Source organism: Coregonus lavaretus, assembly GCF_964263955.1.
Source record: "Coregonus lavaretus genome assembly, chromosome: 7".
In the NCBI taxonomy this organism is placed as follows: domain Eukaryota; kingdom Metazoa; phylum Chordata; class Actinopteri; order Salmoniformes; family Salmonidae; genus Coregonus; species Coregonus lavaretus.
This window is the reverse complement of record NC_139994.1, coordinates 25,119,295-25,140,611: the sequence shown is the minus strand read 5'-3', so window position 1 is coordinate 25,140,611 and position 21,317 is coordinate 25,119,295. Positions and strand designations below refer to the sequence as shown.

General features: G+C 45.2%; 2 protein-coding genes across 2 annotated transcripts; one reads left to right on the top strand and one right to left on the bottom strand.

Annotated features, from left to right (window-relative positions):
* Positions 1-508: 508 nt before the first annotated feature.
* Positions 509-14,525, bottom strand: LOC311131925 (phosphatidylinositol 4-kinase beta-like; the record flags this gene model as incomplete). Its single annotated transcript, XM_084165034.1, has 11 exons — positions 509-881; positions 1,034-1,154; positions 1,414-1,546; positions 1,834-1,985; positions 2,251-2,364; positions 2,478-2,601; positions 4,293-4,397; positions 4,518-4,627; positions 4,762-4,995; positions 5,257-5,484; positions 14,073-14,525. The coding sequence occupies 11 exons, from the start codon at positions 14,523-14,525 to the stop codon at positions 700-702; spliced, it is 1,956 nt and encodes a 651-aa protein (XP_084021160.1). The 3' UTR covers positions 509-699.
* Positions 14,526-20,062: 5,537 nt separating this feature from the next.
* LOC311132288 (uncharacterized protein) lies at positions 20,063-20,966 on the top strand. The gene is made up of 3 exons (XM_084165524.1): positions 20,063-20,543; positions 20,642-20,704; positions 20,780-20,966. Exons 1-3 carry the CDS (start codon positions 20,156-20,158, stop codon positions 20,854-20,856), a joined length of 528 nt encoding a protein of 175 aa, XP_084021650.1. The 5' UTR covers positions 20,063-20,155; the 3' UTR covers positions 20,857-20,966.
* Positions 20,967-21,317: the final 351 nt, after the last annotated feature.

Sequence of the window (21,317 nt, the reverse complement as noted above, 5' to 3'; positions counted from 1 at the left end):
TATAGTCCTTTTTCCCCTCTCTTCGGGTTGGCTCATTCTTGATAACCACAGAACTTTCAGAGAACAAAGAAAATGTCCATTAGAAAACCTCAGCAATTGATATGTCTTGTGCTTTTGTTGTCGTTACATAGTGGTTTCTCAACTTCTCAAAGTCAATTTTGCTCTAAGAACAAAAATAAGTACATATATTCTATATGTACTGCTTTGTGATGCTCTTGCACAATTGATCTACAGTTATTCATTTTTCATCCATTCTGAGAAAAGTCTTCTTGGCTCCTCTGAATATAGACCACTACCACATTGCCCCTCCCCCTTTTCAATGAAGTACCTTCTCCGATATTGATACTTATCCTTTTCGTGTGTGATTTGAACTGTGCGTTATGCCTCGTTTTAGAACAGTCAATGCGGTAAATGTCCTATGGATAGGAGGACAAGAGGGAGAGGAGGTGCGGACTCCCCCTCCACAAGGCCAAAACAAGGAGGGGGAAAACAGTGGTCCGTCTAAGACAAAGAACATACCGAGTTTGCAAACAGGTCCTGTAGCACTAGTCTATACACAAGTCCATTTTCCTAAATGTGCTGCTATGGCAAGCACACATGCGTGAGTCCATATGCACATGTTCACCACCATCTTTATATGTATGTTTGCTTGCTCTCCCATGTGGTTGTCCCATGTAGTAGAGTTTGGTGTCGAACTGTTCACATGATGCCGTTGGTGAAGTACTGGAAGCCGTCGTAAAGCTTGGTGGTGATGGAGCGCATGGAGCCATCCACCATCTGCTCCACCAGCACCTGTAGCTGCTCCTCCGTCAGGCTCATGTGGAAACGTTCCTTCAGGTAGCGGATGGTGCTGGAGCCATGGAAGCAGGGTAGGTGAGAGCCTGGTGGGGGAGGAGAGAGGGGAGACCCAGGGAGAGGGAGTCAGAGGAGTTGCAATCCCAAGACCACAGAGAAACCGGGCAGATAGATAATGTTTATGGAAAAACACCACAACACACTGGTCATGCTAATATACCGTTTTAGCTAACAGTACCTTGCTGCATGATCTCCACTATTTGGACCACCTTCTCCATGTGTTTGCGAGCAGCTATCAGGCCCTGGAGCATCAGCATCTTGTAGTAGTTGAACATGTCTCCATCCAGGCCTCCCATCACCTGAGAGAACCACAGACAACAGAGGTTAGTCTTTACACATAAAAAACCAACAGGTTATGCAGGCTACTGCAGCTAACCAGCAAACTCGCTAATAGCATCTTTGAACACTAACAAATGTATGCATTTATGCAGTGAACATTTTGTGAGGTTTCTAGCTAGATTGTTAGGCAGCTAGTTGTATGATCAATTCCACAGTGTTCTCCAGTTTACACTTATATGACAATGCAAATTCGCATGCAGTATAATTCATTTGACTCACATCCACAAATTCGCTGGTGAGCTTAAAAGCGGAGGTCTCAAAGCCCAGGTTCCTGGGCGAGCTGGACAGGATGAAGCCAAAGTCAATGTGGATTATGTGGCCCTCCGAGTCCAGGAGGATGTTTCCATTGTGTCTGGAGAAAGACAGAAAGGAGATGAGGGATAGGGGAACTGAGTAAAGGGTATAGGAATAGAGGAGAGGGTGGGATGTGGTAGTTGATATCAGACCACAAAAACTGTGTTTACACAGGCAGCCCAATTCTGACCTTCTGCCCAATTATTGGCAAAAGATCAGAATTGTGCAGCCTGTGTAAATGTAGCCAAACAGGCTCAAAGACAAAGGAAGCTAAGAGGGGAAATGGAACATGTGAGTAATGTAACGAGTGAAACTGAAGAGGGGTGAAAAGGGAGGGCTGCCCACCTGTCTTTAACCTGCAGCAGGTAGCAGATGAGACTGTAGCCGGCGCAGCTCTCCACAAAGTTGCACTGGGCGGTGAGGAAGGCCTCGGTGGTGTAGCTGCCGTGCTCCTGCAGGAAGTAGTCCAGCAGAGACAGCTGGCTCTGCTTCCTCACCTGGAGCACAGAAACAGCATTTTGTATGAAATAGCAACAGACACAGTATTCCATTAGAAAAAGCTACCGACACGGCATTCCATTAGAATTAGCAACTGACACGAAATTCCAGTGCGTGATCAACCATTACTTAGATTATCAAAATCTTTCATCCCAAGAGGTACTGGATTACATAGCTAAACAACTCGGCTTGAAGTTATTGTTAGGCAACTTTGTCATGAGATTTCAAGTGCACAATTGGGTCCATCTCATTTTCTCTGCTCACCTGGTGCAGAGAGACAGCGTTCAGCACGGGCTCGATCATCCCGCTGTCCGATGACATCACCAGGATCTTATAGGGCTTGATCCACAGGGGGACGTGCTCCTGCTCCCAGATGGACTGGAGAGGAAAGGGGAGTAGTGGAGCGAATTAGTGATTGAACGAATGCTAATAAGAATAAATAATTCAGAGCATTTCTGTGGAATGGGACTCTACTGTGGAGAGTCAAGTACCTGTAGCTGGCTGAGCACCTGGAAGGCCAGTAGCTCTTGCCTCAGGTCGTCCCCACACTTCACGATGACCGACAGCAGCCGCCAGTTTGGCAGGTGACCGTAAGGGGAGCCCTCCCTTATCCGCCTGAGGGATGGAGAGAGCGGAAAGAAATAGTGAGACACAGCAAATGACTTTACAATGCCACAATGTGTTGTCTTCGCTGCACTAAGTGGGACAGACATGTATCCTCGGGTGGGGGATTGTGTATGCCCATCCATTTTGTCTCTTCTAGTAATTACACTGCTCAAAAAAATAAAGGGAACACTTAAACAACACAATGTAACTCCAAGTCAATCACACTTCTGTGAAATCAAACTGTCCACTTAGGAAGCAACACTGATTGACAATATATTTCACATGCTGTTGTGCAAATGGAATAGACAACAGGTGGAAATTATAGGCAATTAGCAAGACACCCCCAATAAAGGAGTGGTTCTGCAGGTGGTGACCACAGACCACTTCTCAGTTCCTATGCTTCCTGGCTGATGTTTTGGTAGTGGTAGCATGAGACGGAGTCTACAACCCACACAAGTGGCTCAGGTAGTGCAGCTCATCCAGGATGGCACATCAATGCGAGCTGTGGCAAGAAGGTTTGCTGTGTCTGTCAGCGTAGTGTCCAGAGCATGGAGGCGCTACCAGGAGACAGGCCAGTACATCAGGAGACGTGGAGGAGGCCGTAGGAGGGCAACAACCCAGCAGCAGGACCGCTACCTCCGCCTTTGTGCAAGGAGGAGCAGGAGGAGCACTGCCAGAGCCCTGCAAAATGACCTCCAGCAGGCCACAAATGTGCATGTGTCTGCTCAAACGGTCAGAAACAGACTCCATGAGGGTGGTATGAGGGCCCGACGTCCACAGGTGGGGGTTGTGCTTACAGCCCAACACCGTGCAGGACGTTTGGCATTTGCCAGAGAACACCAAGATTGGCAAATTCGCCACTGGCGCCCTGTGCTCTTCACAGATGAAAGCAGGTTCACACTGAGCACGTGACCGAGTCTGGAGACGCCGTGGAGAACGTTCTGCTGCCTGCAACATCCTCCAGCATGACCGGTTTGGCGGTGGGTCAGTCATGGTGTGGGGTGGCATTTCTTTGGGGGGCTGCACAGCCCTCCATGTGCTCGCCAGAGGTAGCCTGACTGCCATTAGGTACCGAGATGAGATCCTCAGACCCCTTGTGAGACCATATGCTGGCCCTGGGTTCCTCCTAATGCAAGACAATGCTAGACCTCATGTGGCTGGAGTGTGTCTGCAGTTCCTGCAAGAGGAAGGCATTGATGCTATGACTGAATCCAATTGAGCACATCTGGGACATCATGTCTCGCTCCATCCACCAACGCCACGTTGCACCACAGACTGTCCAGGAGTTGGCGGATGCTTTAGTCCAGGTCTGGGAGGAGATCCCTCAGGAGACCATCCGCCACCTCATCAGGAGCATGCCCAGACGTTGTAGGGAGGGCATACAGGCACGTGGAGGCCACACACACACACTACTGAGCCTCATTTTGACTTGTTTTAAGGACATTACAGCAAAGATGGATCAGCCTGTAGTGTGGTTTTCCACTTTAATTTTGAGGGTGACTCCAAATCCAGACCGCCATGGGTTGATAAATTTGATTTCCATTGATAATTTTTGTGTGATTTTGTTGTCAGCACATTCAACTATGTAAAGAAAAAAGTATTTAATAAGATCATTTCATTCATTCAGATCTAGGATGTGTTATTTTAGTGTTCCCTTAATTTTTTTGAGCAGTGTATATTTCTATGTACCAATCACCCACCTGACTTTCTCCTGCCAGGGCTCCTTGAGCGCAACAGCGGACGGGTCCTCCGGATCTTTCCGGAACGTTGTGGGGGTGTGGGCCAGGTTCTCTGATAGACGTCGCCTAAGACAAAAGAAACATGCGGTTGTAAAACAGCTATCCAGACCAAAACTCTATAACAAGAAAGTCTTAAAGACAAACTACAAGCTAGCAGGGCAATTCTGTCAGGCAGTGACCCTGTACCTGATGTCGCCAGCGGCGATGAAGACAGGCTCCTTGCTCTCCGTGCTGGTGATGCTGTCCACAGAGAACTGGGAGATGTTGTCACTGCTACTGGTGTGGCCTTCTGGGAGCTGGAACCATAGAAGGACCCCAGAGTTAAAAGTACATTCAAATCTGATTCACCTCCTCCTTCCCCAACAACCTAGTCATCAAAATGTGACTTAAAGTCAGACGGTGCCACCATGTGGTTGCCATGGGTACCTACCTCCACTTCCAACTTGCCGATGTCATCCACGGCCCAGGCCTCGTCGTCGTTGTCGTAGTTGGGCACGGTGGAGAAACTGCCGGCGCGCTGCTTGGCTGTGATGCCAACGCACTCCGGGAGGAGGTTGTCCACAGAGCGGACGCTGCGGATGCATGTCTCCGGGATGCGCAGGGGAATGCCGGACGTCTCGAACCTCTCGCACTCCAGCACCTCCACGTAGATGATGTACGGGGCCTGAGAGGAAGGGGAGAATGAAGAGGTCACTGGAGTTCTAGACCTATTTTTGTAAGGTACATTTATGCAGGAAGTCCCATTGACAAAGAGCATTGGGGCCCACTCCATCTAAACTCCAGGCTCCTCAGGAAATAAATAAACTAACAAATGAGTTAACTAATTAATTGTGTCAAACTACTAGGCATTCTGGTCACCTTGTTTTTTGAGCCTGTTGTGTGTGTGTACCTCCTTATACATGTGTATTACAACAAGTTGCCTCACCTTATCTTTGGAGTTGAGCACCACGGCCTGTGTGTGGGGAATGCGCACCACGTGGTGGTCGAAGGCTGCAGTGGGCAGCCAGACGCGGGCTGGCAGCTTGTGGTTGAGCTGTGACAGCTCTGAGATGAGCTGCCAGGTCTTCTGCTCCTTGGTGGGCAGCGTGGCCAGCCGCTTTCCGATGCCCATCAGAGACTTGATGAACTCCCTCTGCAGCGTCAGGCGCAACGGCTACAGAGAGGAGGAGCGAGGTTAGGAGGAGGAGAGCTGGTTAGAATCTAGATCAAGACAGATGGCTTTTTGTGTTCTGAAGACATTTACAACAAGCTACAGCAAATAACAAGTGGCACATCTTTTTTTAGGGTCCTTCCTGGAATGACTGCACACACAAAAAAAAAAAGAGGCTGAGAAAGGAGGGAGGAAGATGGGTATGATGGGAATTGAAAGAAGGATGTTTTAGGAGCGGAATCTGAAGAGAAAACCAAGGGGAGGTATAAGACTAAGAATGCATGGGCACAGGGAGAAAGAAGCAAATAAATTAAATTCTGTCAACCCATTGCAGTACCACATACTAGCACCAGAGATCAGTACCACAATGGTTAAAATGAGAGACTTGAGCGAAACCCAGATACCAAACAAGCTCTTGGGCCTTGGAGATGTTTAGTCAATTTATGGTGTCCAATATCTTCATATTTAAAGTATGAGCAATATTCAATACCATTATAGTAGGTCAAAGTACAAATCTAGGAAGTCCTTTGTTCTACAGTCCACCATTAAGGCTACTTTGAAATTAGATAACATCTCAATCATAAGGTTACTATATAAAAAAAGTACTTACATTTTGTTTTGTTATGGAAACAAGTTCCAATTAAGTAGGCTAACATATGGGACAGTTAACATTTTTGTTAAAATACTTAACACACAAGAAAAAAAGGTTAATTTGTTAGTTCTTAGTTAAAGGTAGACTCAGTGAAATGTATGTTGCCACGAGCAGCACAGGAGATATTGAGATGAGCGAGATAAAATACTTTGCTCACACAGTCGCACTGTTACAGCATGGTAGCCAAGGGACCAAAACAGCGGAGAAGTTGAGCCTCGCACTTCAACGCTCTTAGTTGTTGTGGAAATGGACCCACTATGCTGTTTACTTTCTGCATCTACGTCATCCCACTGAGTCTACCTTTAATACCAGGTAGGCCAATTTTTGCCACATGAACTACTGCCAGTGGCGTATTTGTTGCTTAGGACTACCATGTAAAATGTGTAAACGTGTGTAATTATGACTGACTTTGACTGACTCTCCTTCAGTAAAGGTTACTCCAGGTGTCTTTACATTTAGCTGAGTCTCCCCATTCCAAAACTCCCAGAAGCATTTTTCAAAAACATGAAGCAAGTTATCCGATTACAGAGAGAAAAACAACCCAAGGGGTTGAGACCATTGCACTACATGCCAATGTCCATACTTTTATACCACAAAGAAATCATGCCCAATGCATACATGTGCTAGTTGGTGTGGACATTGAAACAGAGCCTAGAGGTGGCGTTGACACACAGATTAGGGCTAGGGCTGTTGCGGTGACCTTATTACCGCCAGTCACGAGTCGTGACCGCAGTTAAATTCCCGTTGGTAAAGGTACTCCCAATCCAAAACTGCGCAAATGAACGGTGCTGATGGATAGCCTACCAAACTTGCTAATGGCCTGGAACTCAGTGCTCTATTGTCCCTCTAATCACATCATGATTTAATTTGAATAATCTGAATGATGAGGACAAATAATTATGGGAGTTACAGTTCCTGTTCCGAAATGGACACGGGAAAGCCCCGGACCCAATATGCATTCATTTTTAAAAACTCTCCCGAAAGGACAACTGGTCTGATCCGAGTGAGGGAAGCAGCAGAAAAGCCAATTGTTTTGCTACTTTATTCAACCGGACCCATGGGAGGGGAGAGAGCGAGAGCGAGGCCGTTCAGTGTGTGTGTGAATGTATGAGTAAGCACCATGAGCCTGAGAGAGAGACCGCAACCACTGTTAACTTCTTGCTAGTTATTTATCATCCAATCCGATTATTCAGTACCTGTCTTGACTGTATCAAACTGAGAGAAGCTAGCTAACTCGGCTAATTGAGCCTAGCCATAACATTACTGCGCTTTTCACCGTCCTACCGTTAGCCTACACATAACTCCACTCAGACTATAGCGTAAATAGCAGCATACCCGTTGGCTTTTGGTTGTTGTAGCCTCTCATTTCACTTTTAATTCCATCTTCCATTGATTAGATCTCCCCCTCTCCAAATCATCAATATATAGAGTTGCATCATGCAGCCCTTTATGTTTTGATTTCTAAGACATTCCCTGGTTTATTAGCCTATCACAACTAAATCAATAATGGATTTTATTGTGATGGCTATATTAAAAATGTACTTTGACTTTTTAAAATCTAGATGTTCCAAAAGCGCGCTAAACATGTTTATGTTAATTAACGGTCAATTACCGTGAGACCGGCAGTCATTTGCATGACAATTACCGCCTGCCAAAATTTCATGACCGCCACAGCCCTAGTTAGGCCTATTCAAAACCACAGATTTTCCAGGTCGAGGAAACTGTATTTCATAGCATTTCCTTGGTCTTTTTGTGTTGACAGGCAAACCAAGCAGCTTCCTTAGCATTCTACTTTTGTAGTCAAATGTCAAAATGCCTTTCCTGTGAAGAAGTGTATTTTCTGGATCATGACCAAACGTCATGACTTCCTGACATCACTTCCAGAGTGGACAGGACGTTCTGTTGAGGAAGGGTCCCCGAGTGTTACTGGGATCGAATTTCCCTATTCAAAACAACTGATTCTGGACCCATGCTTAACGAGGCAAAATAATTGGTGTTCCAAGTGGCTGGGTAACACTTCCCAAAATTTAATTCATAGATTTGAAAAGGTAGAGTGGATATCTGCTCTATCATATAGAGTCGAGTCCTGTTAGGGCTGGCACAATTACCGTATATATTTTACCTTTATTTAACTAGGCAAAGTCAGTTAAGAACATATTCTTATTTACAATGACGGCCTACACCAGCCAAACCCAGACGACGCTGGGCCAATTCTGCACCGCCCTATGGGACTCCCAATCACGGCAAGTTGTGATACAGCCTGGAATCGAACCAGGGGGTCTGTAGTGACACCTCAAGCACTGAGATGCAGTGCCTTAGACCACTGCGCCACTCGGTTATGGATGAAGCCGGCACAAAAATAAAATAACCCGTCTTTTTTTTTGTGGAACAACTGTTCATGGACTCAACAACATGATGAAACTTTGCTCCTTGCTGAAACAAGCAAGGTGTTGTAGCAAACGAGTCTTCTGCTCTATTGCACTCCATTGTAAAGTGCAAGGGTGACAATATACACTACATTACCAAAAGTATGTAGACACCTGCTTGTCAAATATCTCATTACAAAATCGTGGGCATGTTGGAAGATGTTGGAACATTGCTGCGGGTACTTGCTTCTACTCAACCACAAGAGCATTCGTGAGGTCGGGCACTGATGTTGGGCGATTAGGCCTGGCTCGCAGTCAGCGTTCCAATTCATCCCAAAGGTGTTCGATGGGGTTGAGGACAGGGCTCTGTGCAGGCCAGTCAAGTTCTTCCACACCGATCTCAACAAACCATTTCTGTACAGACCTCGCTTTGTGCACAGGGTCATTGTCATGCTGAAACAGGAAAGGGCCTTCCCCAAACTGTTGCCACAAAGTTGGAAGCACAGAATCGTCTAGAATGTCATTGTATGCTGTAGCGTTAAGATTTCCCTTCACTGGAACTAAAGGGCTTAGCCCGAACCATGAAAAACAGCCCCAGACCATTATTCATCCTCCACCAAACTTTACAGTTGGCACTATGCATTTGGGCAGGTAGCGTTCTCCTGGCATCCGCCAAACCTAGATTAGTCCGTCGGACTGCCAAATGGTGAAGCATGATTCATCACTCCAGAGAACGCGTTTCCACTGCTCCAGAGTCCAATGGCGGTGAGCTTTACACCACTCCAGCCGACACTTGGCATTGCGTATGGTGATCTTAGGCTTGTGTGCAGCTGCTCGGCCATGGGAACCCACTTCACGTTGCTTCCAGAGGCAGTTTGGAACCCGAAGACAGACGATTTTTATGCGCCATGCGCTTCAGCACTCGCCGGTCTCGTTCAGTGAGCTTGTGTGGCCTACCACTTTGCGGCTGAGCCGTTGTTGCTCCTAGACGTTTCCACTTCACAATAACAGTACTTACAGTTTACCGGGGAAGCTCTAGCAGGGCAGGAATTTGACAAACTGACTTGTTGGAAAGGTGGCATCCTATGACGGTGCCACGTAGAAAGTCACTGAGCTCTTCAGTAAGGTAATTCTACTGCCATGGTTTGTCTATGGAGATCACATGGCTGTGCTAAATTTTATACACCTGTCAGCAACAGGTGTGGCTGAAATAGCCAAATCCACTAATTTGAAGGGGTGTCCACATACTTTTGTATATATATATAGTGCATTTGACCGCAACTGGATCCAAAAAACTGAAAATGTAATTCTCATGCTGATTAGATTTTCAAATATGTAATGCATTTCAGGAGTCTAGCCTAAAATGAGCAATTAGCTGTAGGATACTTTCCGGAATGTACCTGTATAGACAGTAACTGCTCACCCAATAGACATGTAACCAAAGTACACGTTGCTGATGACAACTGCCTTGGGGATAGAGTCGACAGGGAGACCGAGCCTGAGGCTTGGGTTACCTGCAGAACACAACAAGGTGTGGCAGAAATGCATTTTCTCTGTGTGCATGTACGTCAGCAGTAGAGCAGACGTCCTTTGCACTTGTTGTCCAGGTGATTGTTGAACACAGGGCGATGTGTTAGAATACCATTTTGTAAGGGCGGAGCTAAAATCGGGTGACAATGCATAGGTCCTCTGTACTAGCCTATCTGATAAGGAAGTCAGTCTAAAGACCTACAACTGATTTTACAGCAGTCAAATCAATGTTGAGGCATTTGCCTGCCACCGAACGTCTTTATGTTCAAGTGAATAATGCTTGACCGAACGGATAAGTAAAAAATAATAATAAATCACGCTAAAAATCACAAAAATCTAACAATTATGCTACCCCAATCAGAATTTGATCAAAGTGTCCTCTGTTATTGTAGGCCTACAGGCACGAGTGGTCTTTCAATCATGCAGTCGCAAGATGTGTTTTTGAGATCAAAGCGAGACTAGCTCCACGTGAACATGTTGATATTGATTGCTAGTTAGTGAGCTATTTACCCAGTTATAGCCAATTTTTGATCAGCAATGAAAATCTTGGAAAAGTCATGGTGTGTCCATCACCTGCATGTGTTCAAGTGGGCAGTTGCCAGAGGAGAGAGGGGGTGAGAGACATTGCGCAGCAGGTAAAATAATGATTTCGCCTATAGACTAACTAGATAGCCATTTCAAAACATAGTGAGTGGCTGGTTCTCGCTAGTTAACTATTAGCATGTATTAATGTCATTGTCATGTCAGATGTCCTATATCCAGATAAACTTTCCACCGGCACTCACGTATAACCGCAAATGGCCGACATGCAGTTGATACAGGTGTGTTGATGAAACCAATATTGCATACTCCGGTTGTAAAACAGTCTCTCAAACGCTCAGAATTTGCTAGGATTCTCCTCTATTCAATACTGGCCATGTAATTCTGACATATATATACACACACACACTACTGTTCAAAAGTTTGGGGTCACTTAGAAATGTCCTTGTTTTCAAAAGAAAAGCAATTTTTTTGTCCATTAAAATAACATCAAATTGATCAGAAATACAGTGTAATACGCGCTTTCTATTCTGGTTAGAGCGCTGTTCTGTGAAGGGAGTAGTACACAGCGTTGTACAAGATCTTCAGTTTCTTGGCATTTCTCGCATGGAATAGCCTTCAGTTCTCAGAACAAGAATAGACTGACGAGTTTCAGAAGAAAGTTGTTTGTTTCTGGCCATTTTGAGCCTGTAATCGAACCCACAATTGCTGATGCTCCAGATACTCAACTAGTCTCAAGAAGGCCAGTTTTATTGCTCCTTTAAAATCAGCACAACAGTTTTCAGCTGTGCTAAAATAATTGCAAAAGGGTTTTCTAATGATCAATTAGCCTTTTAAAATGATAAACTTGGATTAGCAAACACAACGTGCCATTGGAACACAGGACAGATGGTTGCTGATAATTGGCCTCTGTACGCCTATGTAGATATTCCATTAAAAATCTGCCGTTTCCAGCTACAACATTAACAATGTCTACACTGTATTTCTGATCAATTTGATGTTATTTTAAAAATGGACAAAGAAAATGCTTTTCTTTCAAAAACAAGGACATTTCTAAGTGACCCCAAACTTTTGAACGGTAGTGTATATAGAAACAGAAATAATTAGTGTAAAGCGACAGCTGCATCTGTAGTTAAACCCCTCATGTATGTTTCCATTGAATCCCACTCTGGGGGGAAAATGGTGCTATCTGAATCCACCACAGTGCCCCAGCCCGGCGGCTATGTTGCCAAGACGACGCGAGGTGGGCAGGAAGAGGGAAGTAGTGAGGCGGAGAGGGCATACCTGGGCACTGACAGCTGAGCCCAGACTGTAAACAAAAAAGGGCTGTAATGCAACACCCACCCAATCTGCACTGCGGGGGTGGTCCCACTCACATTACAGCGCGGCTCAAAATTGTGGACATATTTCACAGCATTCTTCTTCCTCTTCACTGTGATTGGTGCCTCTTGGTTTTTCCTCACTGTTGCAATCCAGCCAGAGGCCAAGTAAAAAGATCAAAACAAAATTAGTCAGGTCAGTCCTTAGGCCAATAACCAGGACTAACAAGATGGCGTGTGAAGCCTTATCAATAAGGACTATCAGTACAGTATTTATTATCAAAGCAAAATGGACTGCTTGGCATCCAACTAGTGATCACTGTGTACTAATACCACAGAGTTTCTAAACCCAGAGGCGCAACACGCGAGACTTCCCATAATGTTTGCGAAGCAGACTCAGCAGACCAGACCAGGGTTTGGTAAGTTAATGGGAGAAGTGAAAAATGTATTCTTAGTTGTTAAGTTTCTCGAAATCTAAATGCAACACAGATTCAAGCTAGGCTTAAGTAGCGGAAACTGTCATTACTACAACCTCATGAAAGTGACAGGTTTTTATTTGACAAAAACTTTGATATAAAGTTGTTTTTGTTGAAAATAAAAACCTGTCACTTTCATGAGGTTGTAGTAATGACAGTTTCCGCTACTTAAGCCTAGCTTGAATCTATGTGCCTTTGATTTGACGGCCTGCACGACCGTTAAACCCGACGATGTGTTTCTGCACATGAGCTTAGCTAGCTAACGTTGCCAAAACATCACCTACAAGCGTGATCGGGGATTTCTATTGGAGAAGCAGTTTCTGCCCATCTTTGCTAATACATCCTAAAGAGCAAAGTCAATAAAGCGAAGTTCCCTTGAACTCCTTTGGGCTGTTGGTTGCATTCTGTGGATTGTTAATGTGCTCCACCTGCCCTACAGGATTCTTCACAGCACAGACACAGATTAAACAGGGATCACTGGCCACAACAACATCAGCAGGGAGGTTTGATGCAGGCATACGTGGGGAAGGGAGGGGAGGAAAACAGAGTGAGGGAGAGCGAAAGAGAAGGAGAGGAGATTAGCTGAGAGAGGGATGGGTAGAGGATTTTTAAAAAGGATGACAAAAACAGGCACAAAAAACAGAATAGAGAGAGACTAGAGGTGAGAGGAAACATTGGTAGTAGGGAGAAAATGCATAACACAGCAAGATGCCTGGGAGAGTCCAAGAAAGCGTTGAACGAGGGGATAGGGACCATCTTTCTGCTATAGTTCAGGACCTTGTCCCATCTAAAACTACCCAATTTGATTTCTCATAAAATAACTGATCCCCTGATGAGAGAGAGAGAGGACTGACAGAAGGTTGCAAGCCAGACAATCAGTGAGACCGAGAGAAAGGCCAGACAAGAGGAAGCAGAAAACTTCCACAAGAACCATATCGCTCGTCAACACTGACACAAATCCTGCCCCAACACAAACATGCTCACAATAGCATCTGCTAAACAATCCAATGTCTGCAATGATAGAAAGTGACCAATTTTTTCACCAAGCTCTCCATTCGAGAGGGACCCACCCTCAACCTCACACCAGCTGCAGAGCAATCTAGCTGAGAAGTCCAGCCAAAAAGGAGAGGGAGGACACTGCACGCCCAAAACAATAGGGAGGGAACTCTGGAGATGTGGGACAGATGCTACCTAACCCCACCCCCTTCTTTATTAGTTAGACTGAGGGTAGTCTGGCTAGACCATAGAAAGAGCTGTTATAACGCTCCTCAATGTCCAAAACTCGTACTCCTGGGCTCCCAAAGAATATTCAATTTTGACAGAACAGTTTTTGCACAAGTAATATTATTGTGAGACATGGAAGACGAGCCTGCAAGTCGCAAGCAAACGCTGCACCTGCGAATAATAAAAAGTATTGCTGACTCAGCACACTCCAGCATGGCTGATCCAAGTTTCCCTTGCTGAATCCCACAGTGTTCTGTAGGACAACCATTTACTACTGACACACAGATGGAGAAAAACTTGGTATTCAGGTTACTCAGGGTTTCCTGTGCTTTATCATCCATAGGGACTATAAAAGAGAACATGTATGCAACAGGCCTACTATTAAAGATTAAAAACGTACAAAGACATTCTATACTCTACAACTCTGATCCCACTCTCCCTTCCCTCTTTTTGTATGACAAAATATGTTAAAAAAGGTACTCACCTCATCGTAGCCGCTTTCCACCTTGGGGTTGCTGGCTGTTCTCCTGAGGCTACTCCCCAGGCTTGTGCAATGCGTGGCGTCCGACTTGGATCGCTGATGTGTCCGCTTGGAAGGCGAGAGGTAGGCATCGGCAGGGATGATTTGGCTGTCGGGGGCCGGGGGCGGCTCCACGGTGTGCCTCTGGTGGTGTCGAATGTGGGCAACGTCCCGCAGCCCAGGGCTGGCGTCCGCAGCACCGGCGGGACCCATACCTTTAGAAGCTGAGTGGGGCTTTAGTTCGTCTGAGAGGATTAGCTTGCGCAGCTTGGTGCCGCGCGAGTGGCGCTGGGTAGAGATGTGCATGTCGGAGGAGTAGGCGCCGAGCAGCCATGCCGTCTGCAGGGAGAAGGCAATGCTCTGGCGGCAGCGGTGCACCACGTAGGGCCGGATGGCGTCGCCCATATCCTCGTCCATATAGGAGATGCAAAAAAGTTTGGTTAAAATTAGAGCTAAAGTTAAAGATGACTATATGGGAGTAAGAGAAGAAGAGTCCCATTTAAAGGTCCAATGCAGCTGTTTTATCTCAATTTAAAATAGTTTCTGGGTAACAATTAAGTACCTTACTGTGATTTATTTTAAATTAAAATGGTCAAAAAGAAACTAATAGCTTCTTAGCAAAGAGACATTTCTCAAGCAAGAATTTTGATAGGACTGTCTGGGAGTGGTGTGAGTGGGGAGGGGAAAACTAGCTGTTATTGACAGCGGTTTGGAGGTGTGATGTCACCAGGCAGGCCAACATTTCGTCTCACCACCATAGAATGACATTTCAGGCGTCTTTTAAAATGGCTCTTACACTAAAAACGGCATTGTAATCTTTCAGAATTTCACTGTTATTCCAACCTCAGTGTGGAATATATATAAAACACAGGAAAATCATGTTGACTACACTAAGGTTTTTAAGCAAACCTGGGACTTGAACCAACTATGAGAAGTCGGCATTTGATTTACAGTACTTACGAACAAAGGTCAGTTCAGGCGGTTACTGCAGTTTTGCGAAGGTCGGATATACAGGCCCTTTTGAAGTAGCTTCAGGGGGAGGGAATTTCAGCAATACACTACAGTACTAGACCACACCTTGAAGTCTTAATCGTCGCCACTTCTTGCTTTGTATTTAAATTGTCATGTCAGTAAAGGAAAATCTAAACAAACTCATGGTGTCCAATGACTAATTTGTCTGGTGAATGTCATTCATTATTTCACAATTGACTCATTCAACCAATATGTAATGATAATGTACACAGCTGGTTTGATATCTGTTGTTTTTACCTGCCAAGCTCCATTTTCTAATTATTGTGGAAACGTTTTTGAATGTTCTTAAAGGGTTACAGTGGAACCGGACACTAAAATGGAAGTTACTCACGCATACAAACACACATATTTATTTTCCACTTGTTGCAGGACCATTGCAGTTTTTCCAAAACCAATCATAGGTTTTTCTTCCCTTGCAGCCTCTTCTCTTCTGGCTGCCTTTGTGTTCTTTGGTTTCCACCTTTCTCATATCTTCCTTTGTCTTGAGGTCCTCCTGTTTCTTCTAGTCAGCTTTAATCCGTTGCTGTGTAAGTTTGTCCCACTCGTTCTCACTCTTAAAAGCAGCCAGATACTTGTTTCTGACTACCTTGACCCATTTCTCCTTTATGAAATCCTTCTGGGCCTTCTTAAACTTCATATCTTTGTAATGCCTCTTTTGTCCCAACTTCTTGTTCTTCTCCTACTTCTGTCTCTCATTTTCCATCTTTTTCTGCTCCATCTTTGATGGCTCTTTCCATGACAGACCAGGGGAAAGCTATTATCCTATTGATGTCACTTGTTAAATCCACTTCAAATCAGCGTAGATGAAGGGGAGGAGAGGTTAAAGCCTGGAGACATGGATTGTGTATGTGTGCCATTCAGATGGTCAATGGGCAAGACAAAATATTTAAGTGCCTTTGAACGGGGTATGGTACACTGATACGTTCTCATACTTACAGCTATACATACTCACACTTTCATACTCACATTCACACACGAACCCCACCTTCAACAGGTCTGATCACATACAAGGCCCCTGGATAGGCAATCGAGTAGGCTACTTCCTTACATCAAACTAGATGTAGCTCCGGCGCTGATGTGCTCTGGCATTTACAGGACAGAGCGTAATCACCAATTCTTGCCCTCTCACTGTTTATTCTCTTCCCCTTGCGCCTTATCGCTCTATATTTGTATCTGTTTATGCAACCTATCTTCCTTGGCCATGCATGTATGTGATAGAGACAGAGATACTAATACTTTATGGGAATTAACCCTGTTCTTAGAATCAGCACTGTAGAACATAGCGTGTATAATAAGTATAGTGTTAATTGCAGTGTAGCCTAGGTTGCCTCTGGCTATGAATGTTTCTGTACTTGTATCAGTACATTTTTGGCTAATAACATAGACCTAACAATTATTGTAAATGTGTGTTTACCTTGTGTTATAATAACCTATTTTCAATTTAAATGATAGGAATGACTGAAAAGCTGACTTCCTCCATTATAGGCTCCTGGTTGTAATTATTACATGTGTAAGCCCACAACAGCATTGCTGTTAGATAGCTTCATTTATTTAGTTAGCTATACGAAATTAATAATAGCCTAAAACGTATATTAGCTGTATGGCTAGCTTTATTCAAAATAGCAGAACATACCTGCCAGGCGACAAGTCAGCTCTCCCGCGCTGCCTCTCTTTACGCGTAAATCGTCATGCAGACTTGTGCCCTCATGGAGATTCCGTGCAGTGGATAATTAATACTGAGGTATTAATTTGTGATACTTCACTAGGCTAAAACAAGGTTTACTCGTTCATTCGTGTCGGTCAACCACTGAAAACATAAATGTGTCAAACTTTGTCTGCCTCTTCTTATCCATTTGGTGGAATTTCAACCATGCTCCGTCTTCTCTGCTTCCCACCCCTCCTCGTGCACTTCTCCAATCCTTCCTCTCAGTCTCACAACAAGAGGATAATGCTAGTGTCTCGTTTCCCCTAGCAACCAGTTGCTATAGGAATATTCCTTAGTAATTCAAAGTGTTGATGATGATGTTGAAGAGTACAGATGTATGACCACGATAGTTAGATTAGGCTAGTTATTCAATCAAACACATTTATTTTACAATTATAGACCCCTAACCTAGGAAGAAATGTGTCTCTTATAAATGTCTGTGTGCAGTTACAGGTAGCATACTCCAAAAACTAGAGAAAATTCGACAAAAAAATATATTAAATCCACCTTTTGCACAGTCCTCGGCATTTTAGCTGTGCACATCTCACATTTCCCAACACGGTTGCAGTAACTAGTCGTTTCTATGCGAAGCGGCTGCGGCCGCTTGTAGAAGTAGCCTTAATGACAGCACTTCCCACAGTGCGACCAAAAGAAAGATCTACACATATGCAAGAGGTATTTATCGCTCAATACAAAATGTGGATTTAATATTTTTCTGAATATTCTCGCTAATCTTCCCCAAACATCAGACACCCCCTGACCTCGGACACTTTCTAGCGGTTGGAGGACTGAATCACCTCGAGCTCAACATTTAAATGGACTGAAAAATAATGGTAAGTTTTGTGACTAACGACACCCTTTTAGCTAGCTGACCACCGATTTTCAGTGCAATTTATGTAAGTTAAGTTAGGTTTTGAGAGTTTTCAAAAAAGTTATATGTACACATTTTGTGGAACACGCTGCATATTGTAAAATTCGACTGCGCGACAGACCACACCTAATTTAATATCCAACTTTTTACCTCTGAAATATAGCTAACGGATTTTCTAATGTTGCTATCTTAGTTGCTAAATGTTGATAGAACTGCTAAGTAAGCAAAAAGGAAAGAAATTGTAAGTGTTAGATAATACATATCACGAAAACAGCTGCATGTTGTCAAGCTTTACCGTATCAAAATTGGAGTCCTCTGACGGAGGCGTTTTGCACAATCTGCAAAAATGTATTTGGAACTTTGAACCATGAACTTTTCGACACCTATCACTGTTGGCTATATTTCATCTTACAACAGCTACATAGAGGCAGTATTTAGTTAAATGGTACAATGTATGCATCAATATTATACTAATTGGGACACTAATTTTCATTACAGATAACATCAAACAAAAAACGTGGGTACACTTTCAGTTATTGTGAAAACTTTCATCACCTTTCAATGCCTTAGCTTTGAAATGTAAATGTTTATACATATTCAGATTGAGTTATCTTTCTAAAATGTGTATAGTATGCCAAGTTATTTAGCTACATGTATTTACCACTGCAGCATGGAGAAAGTCAAGAGGAAGCAGTGGAGTGAGGTGGACATGTTCCATGCCATGGAGGACTGCGGGGCAGGGATGGCTATCCGCTAGGCTGCCAAGGTTAGGCATCTTTTGTTTATAGGAGATTACCATGTGTATGTGAATTTTATCTGCTAGTAACAGTTTTCTTTTCTTATCTACCAAGGTGCATGGTGTACCTCGGCAGACCCTGGCGGACAGGCTGAGCGGCCGGGTGACCCATGGTTGTCGCAGTGGACCACCCACATTGCTTGCACCAGAGGATGAAAAGTCTCTGGTGCAGTACTGTATCTACTGCGCCAGCCATGGGTTCCCCTTCACCAGACAGAGGCTGATGAAATACGCCGACAAAATACGCAGGTATTTGGTGTTCTATGTGTTTATGTATGTAGAATGCTGGACTGACTGTTATCAATGTGTGTGATGTAAATGTGGATGTGTATGGTGATGCCAAAACAAACATTTTCATCCTGGATGGACAATTATATATTCTATTCTATTGTAGGTTTCGGCACCCAGGGGAAACAATCCCACCACTGGGGAAGAGGTGGTGGGAAATGTTCAGGAGGAGGCACAAGAACCTAAGCATGAGGAGGCCGGACACCCTGGACAGGGGGAGAGCTGAGTGTGCCACACGTCCGACGATGGACACCTTCTTCACTTCTTATGAGAAGCACTTGGAGGAGAGTGGGTTGAGGGAGAAACCCAGACAAATCTATAACTGCGATGAGTCTGGGTTTCGTAGCGACCAGAGCAGGCACAAAGTGCTGGCTCCCCGGGGCGCAAAACACGTGTACCAGCAGGCTCCGGGGACCAAGGAGCACATCACAGTGCTGGCCTGCTTCAACGCAACTGGGGAGGACATCCCCCCGTTTATCATCTACCCCAAGTGTTTCCCCGGTGGCCACTACACACTGGGAGGCCCCCCCCAAGCCTTGTATGGACGGTCAAGCAGTGGCTACATTGACAGGGACCTGTTCAGGAAGTGGTTTCAGCACTTCATTAAGTATGCAGTGAAAGAGCGCCCTCTCCTTCTCCTCTTTGATGGGCACAAGAGCCACATGGACCCGGAAGTGCTCGCGGTGGCACTAAGGGAAGGGGTTATACTTCTTTGTCTTCCACCACACTGCACCCATGTCCTGCAGCCGCTGGACGTGGCATACTTTGGCCCTTTAAAGGCTGAGTTCTCCAAGGTAGCTGGAGACCTTAGCCATTTTGACCACTCCTACATGGTAAACAAATCAGAATTTGCCAGAGTATTCCGCTACCCGTACCAGCGATGCAAGGACATGCGCTATGTGGTGGAAGGGTTTAAGAAGTGTGGCCTCTTCCCTTTTGACCCTTCAGCCATTGAAGGGTCCCGTTTAATGCCGTCTCGGACCCTACCGGGTCCCAACACCGCCTCTACTGGAACCAGCAGCAATGTGCCATCCATCAGCACCTCCTCCCCAGCGACCACAGGAGGACCCTCAGCCCCTGCCCCTGTCCCAGCCGCTGCTCCAGTCCTATCCCTAGCTCTAGAAGAGCACCCCCTAATAGAGGGGGGGCTGATAGCGAAGGACCTGGGGCACATCCTTACTGTCCTGAAGTATCGGCTGGACCGATACAGAAGACTCCCTGTGGTCGCCACATGCCTCACCGGGGAGGAATACAGGCGCCAGTGGCAGGAGAGGGGTGAGAAGGAGAGGGCCGGGGCAGAGGAGAAAGAGCGTCGGGCAGCCCTCAGAACACAGAGGGCACAGGAGAGGGCTGCCATGGATGAGACCATTGACGCCATCGCCTCTGCTGGACCCCCTGCTGGAACCACTCCTGACAGCTGCATCACCACTGCCAGTGCCTCCCAGTGTGCAACACCTGTAGGAGCCGCCGGAGTCCCCAGCTGCAGAAGAAGGCCACATGCCTACTCTCCCGGCCACACCATCGTCGGCCCCTCAACCCCACCATTACAAACACCAGCTCCTCCAAGCCATCGTCGGCGGTTTTGTCCACCACCACCCCAATGCACACCACCCCCCATGTCTGTCACCACCAACACGGCCTCCTCTGGACCAACTTCCTCCTCCGTCTCCCCTGGTCACACCACCATAGCAGCCTCGTCTGGTGTCCCTGCCCCCTGCAATTTGAATACCACCACCTCCACAGGTAAACACATGTTAAATTACGAAAAAATGACTGTTTGTTATCTGTTTTATAAAACAGCAATGTAAAAAAAATATATATATATCTTTATATATCTACAGTAAATAGCACCAGCCCTCAAGTCATCTCCGCCTCCTCCAAAACCTCTGCAGCTTCCTCCAGAGGTATTGATGTAAAAAAGTTGAAAAGGGTTTTCATGCAACATGCTCTGTCTAACACTACTTTATCTCAAACTGCAGCACAGAAAAGGAAGAGAAAAGCTACACCGGTCACATCTGTCACACCACCCATGGCACCACTCTCAGGTACTTCATAATCTGTTTTTCTCGCTCTCTCAGTTGTATCAATTACTATTGTTGTTGAAGAACTTCTACATTTTGCAAAACCATATTAATCAATTTGTATTATTATTTAATTTTTTATAAAAGAAGACACCACCTGTTGTGCTCGCTGCGGGGAGCGTGATCCGCCTGCAAGCTCCCCTCAGGAGTGTAGATCCGAGGTGCCATGGGTGTGCTGTGACTTTTGCCAGCACTGGTTCCACTGCAGGTGTGTGCAGTGGGATCAAGAGGTAGCGGTGGAGCTGGATTTTTATTGTGATTTTTGTGACAATATAGGGATGGAGGTCGAGATTTAATTGTTTGTTTTGTTTGTGTTCATATGAAATTATTTATTTGTTCAAAAAAATAAATGTCTAAAATATAATATATATATTTATTGAACCCATCTTGTGTATTTCTTCCTTCACTTTCCAAGTGCACCTCTGCAACACAAACT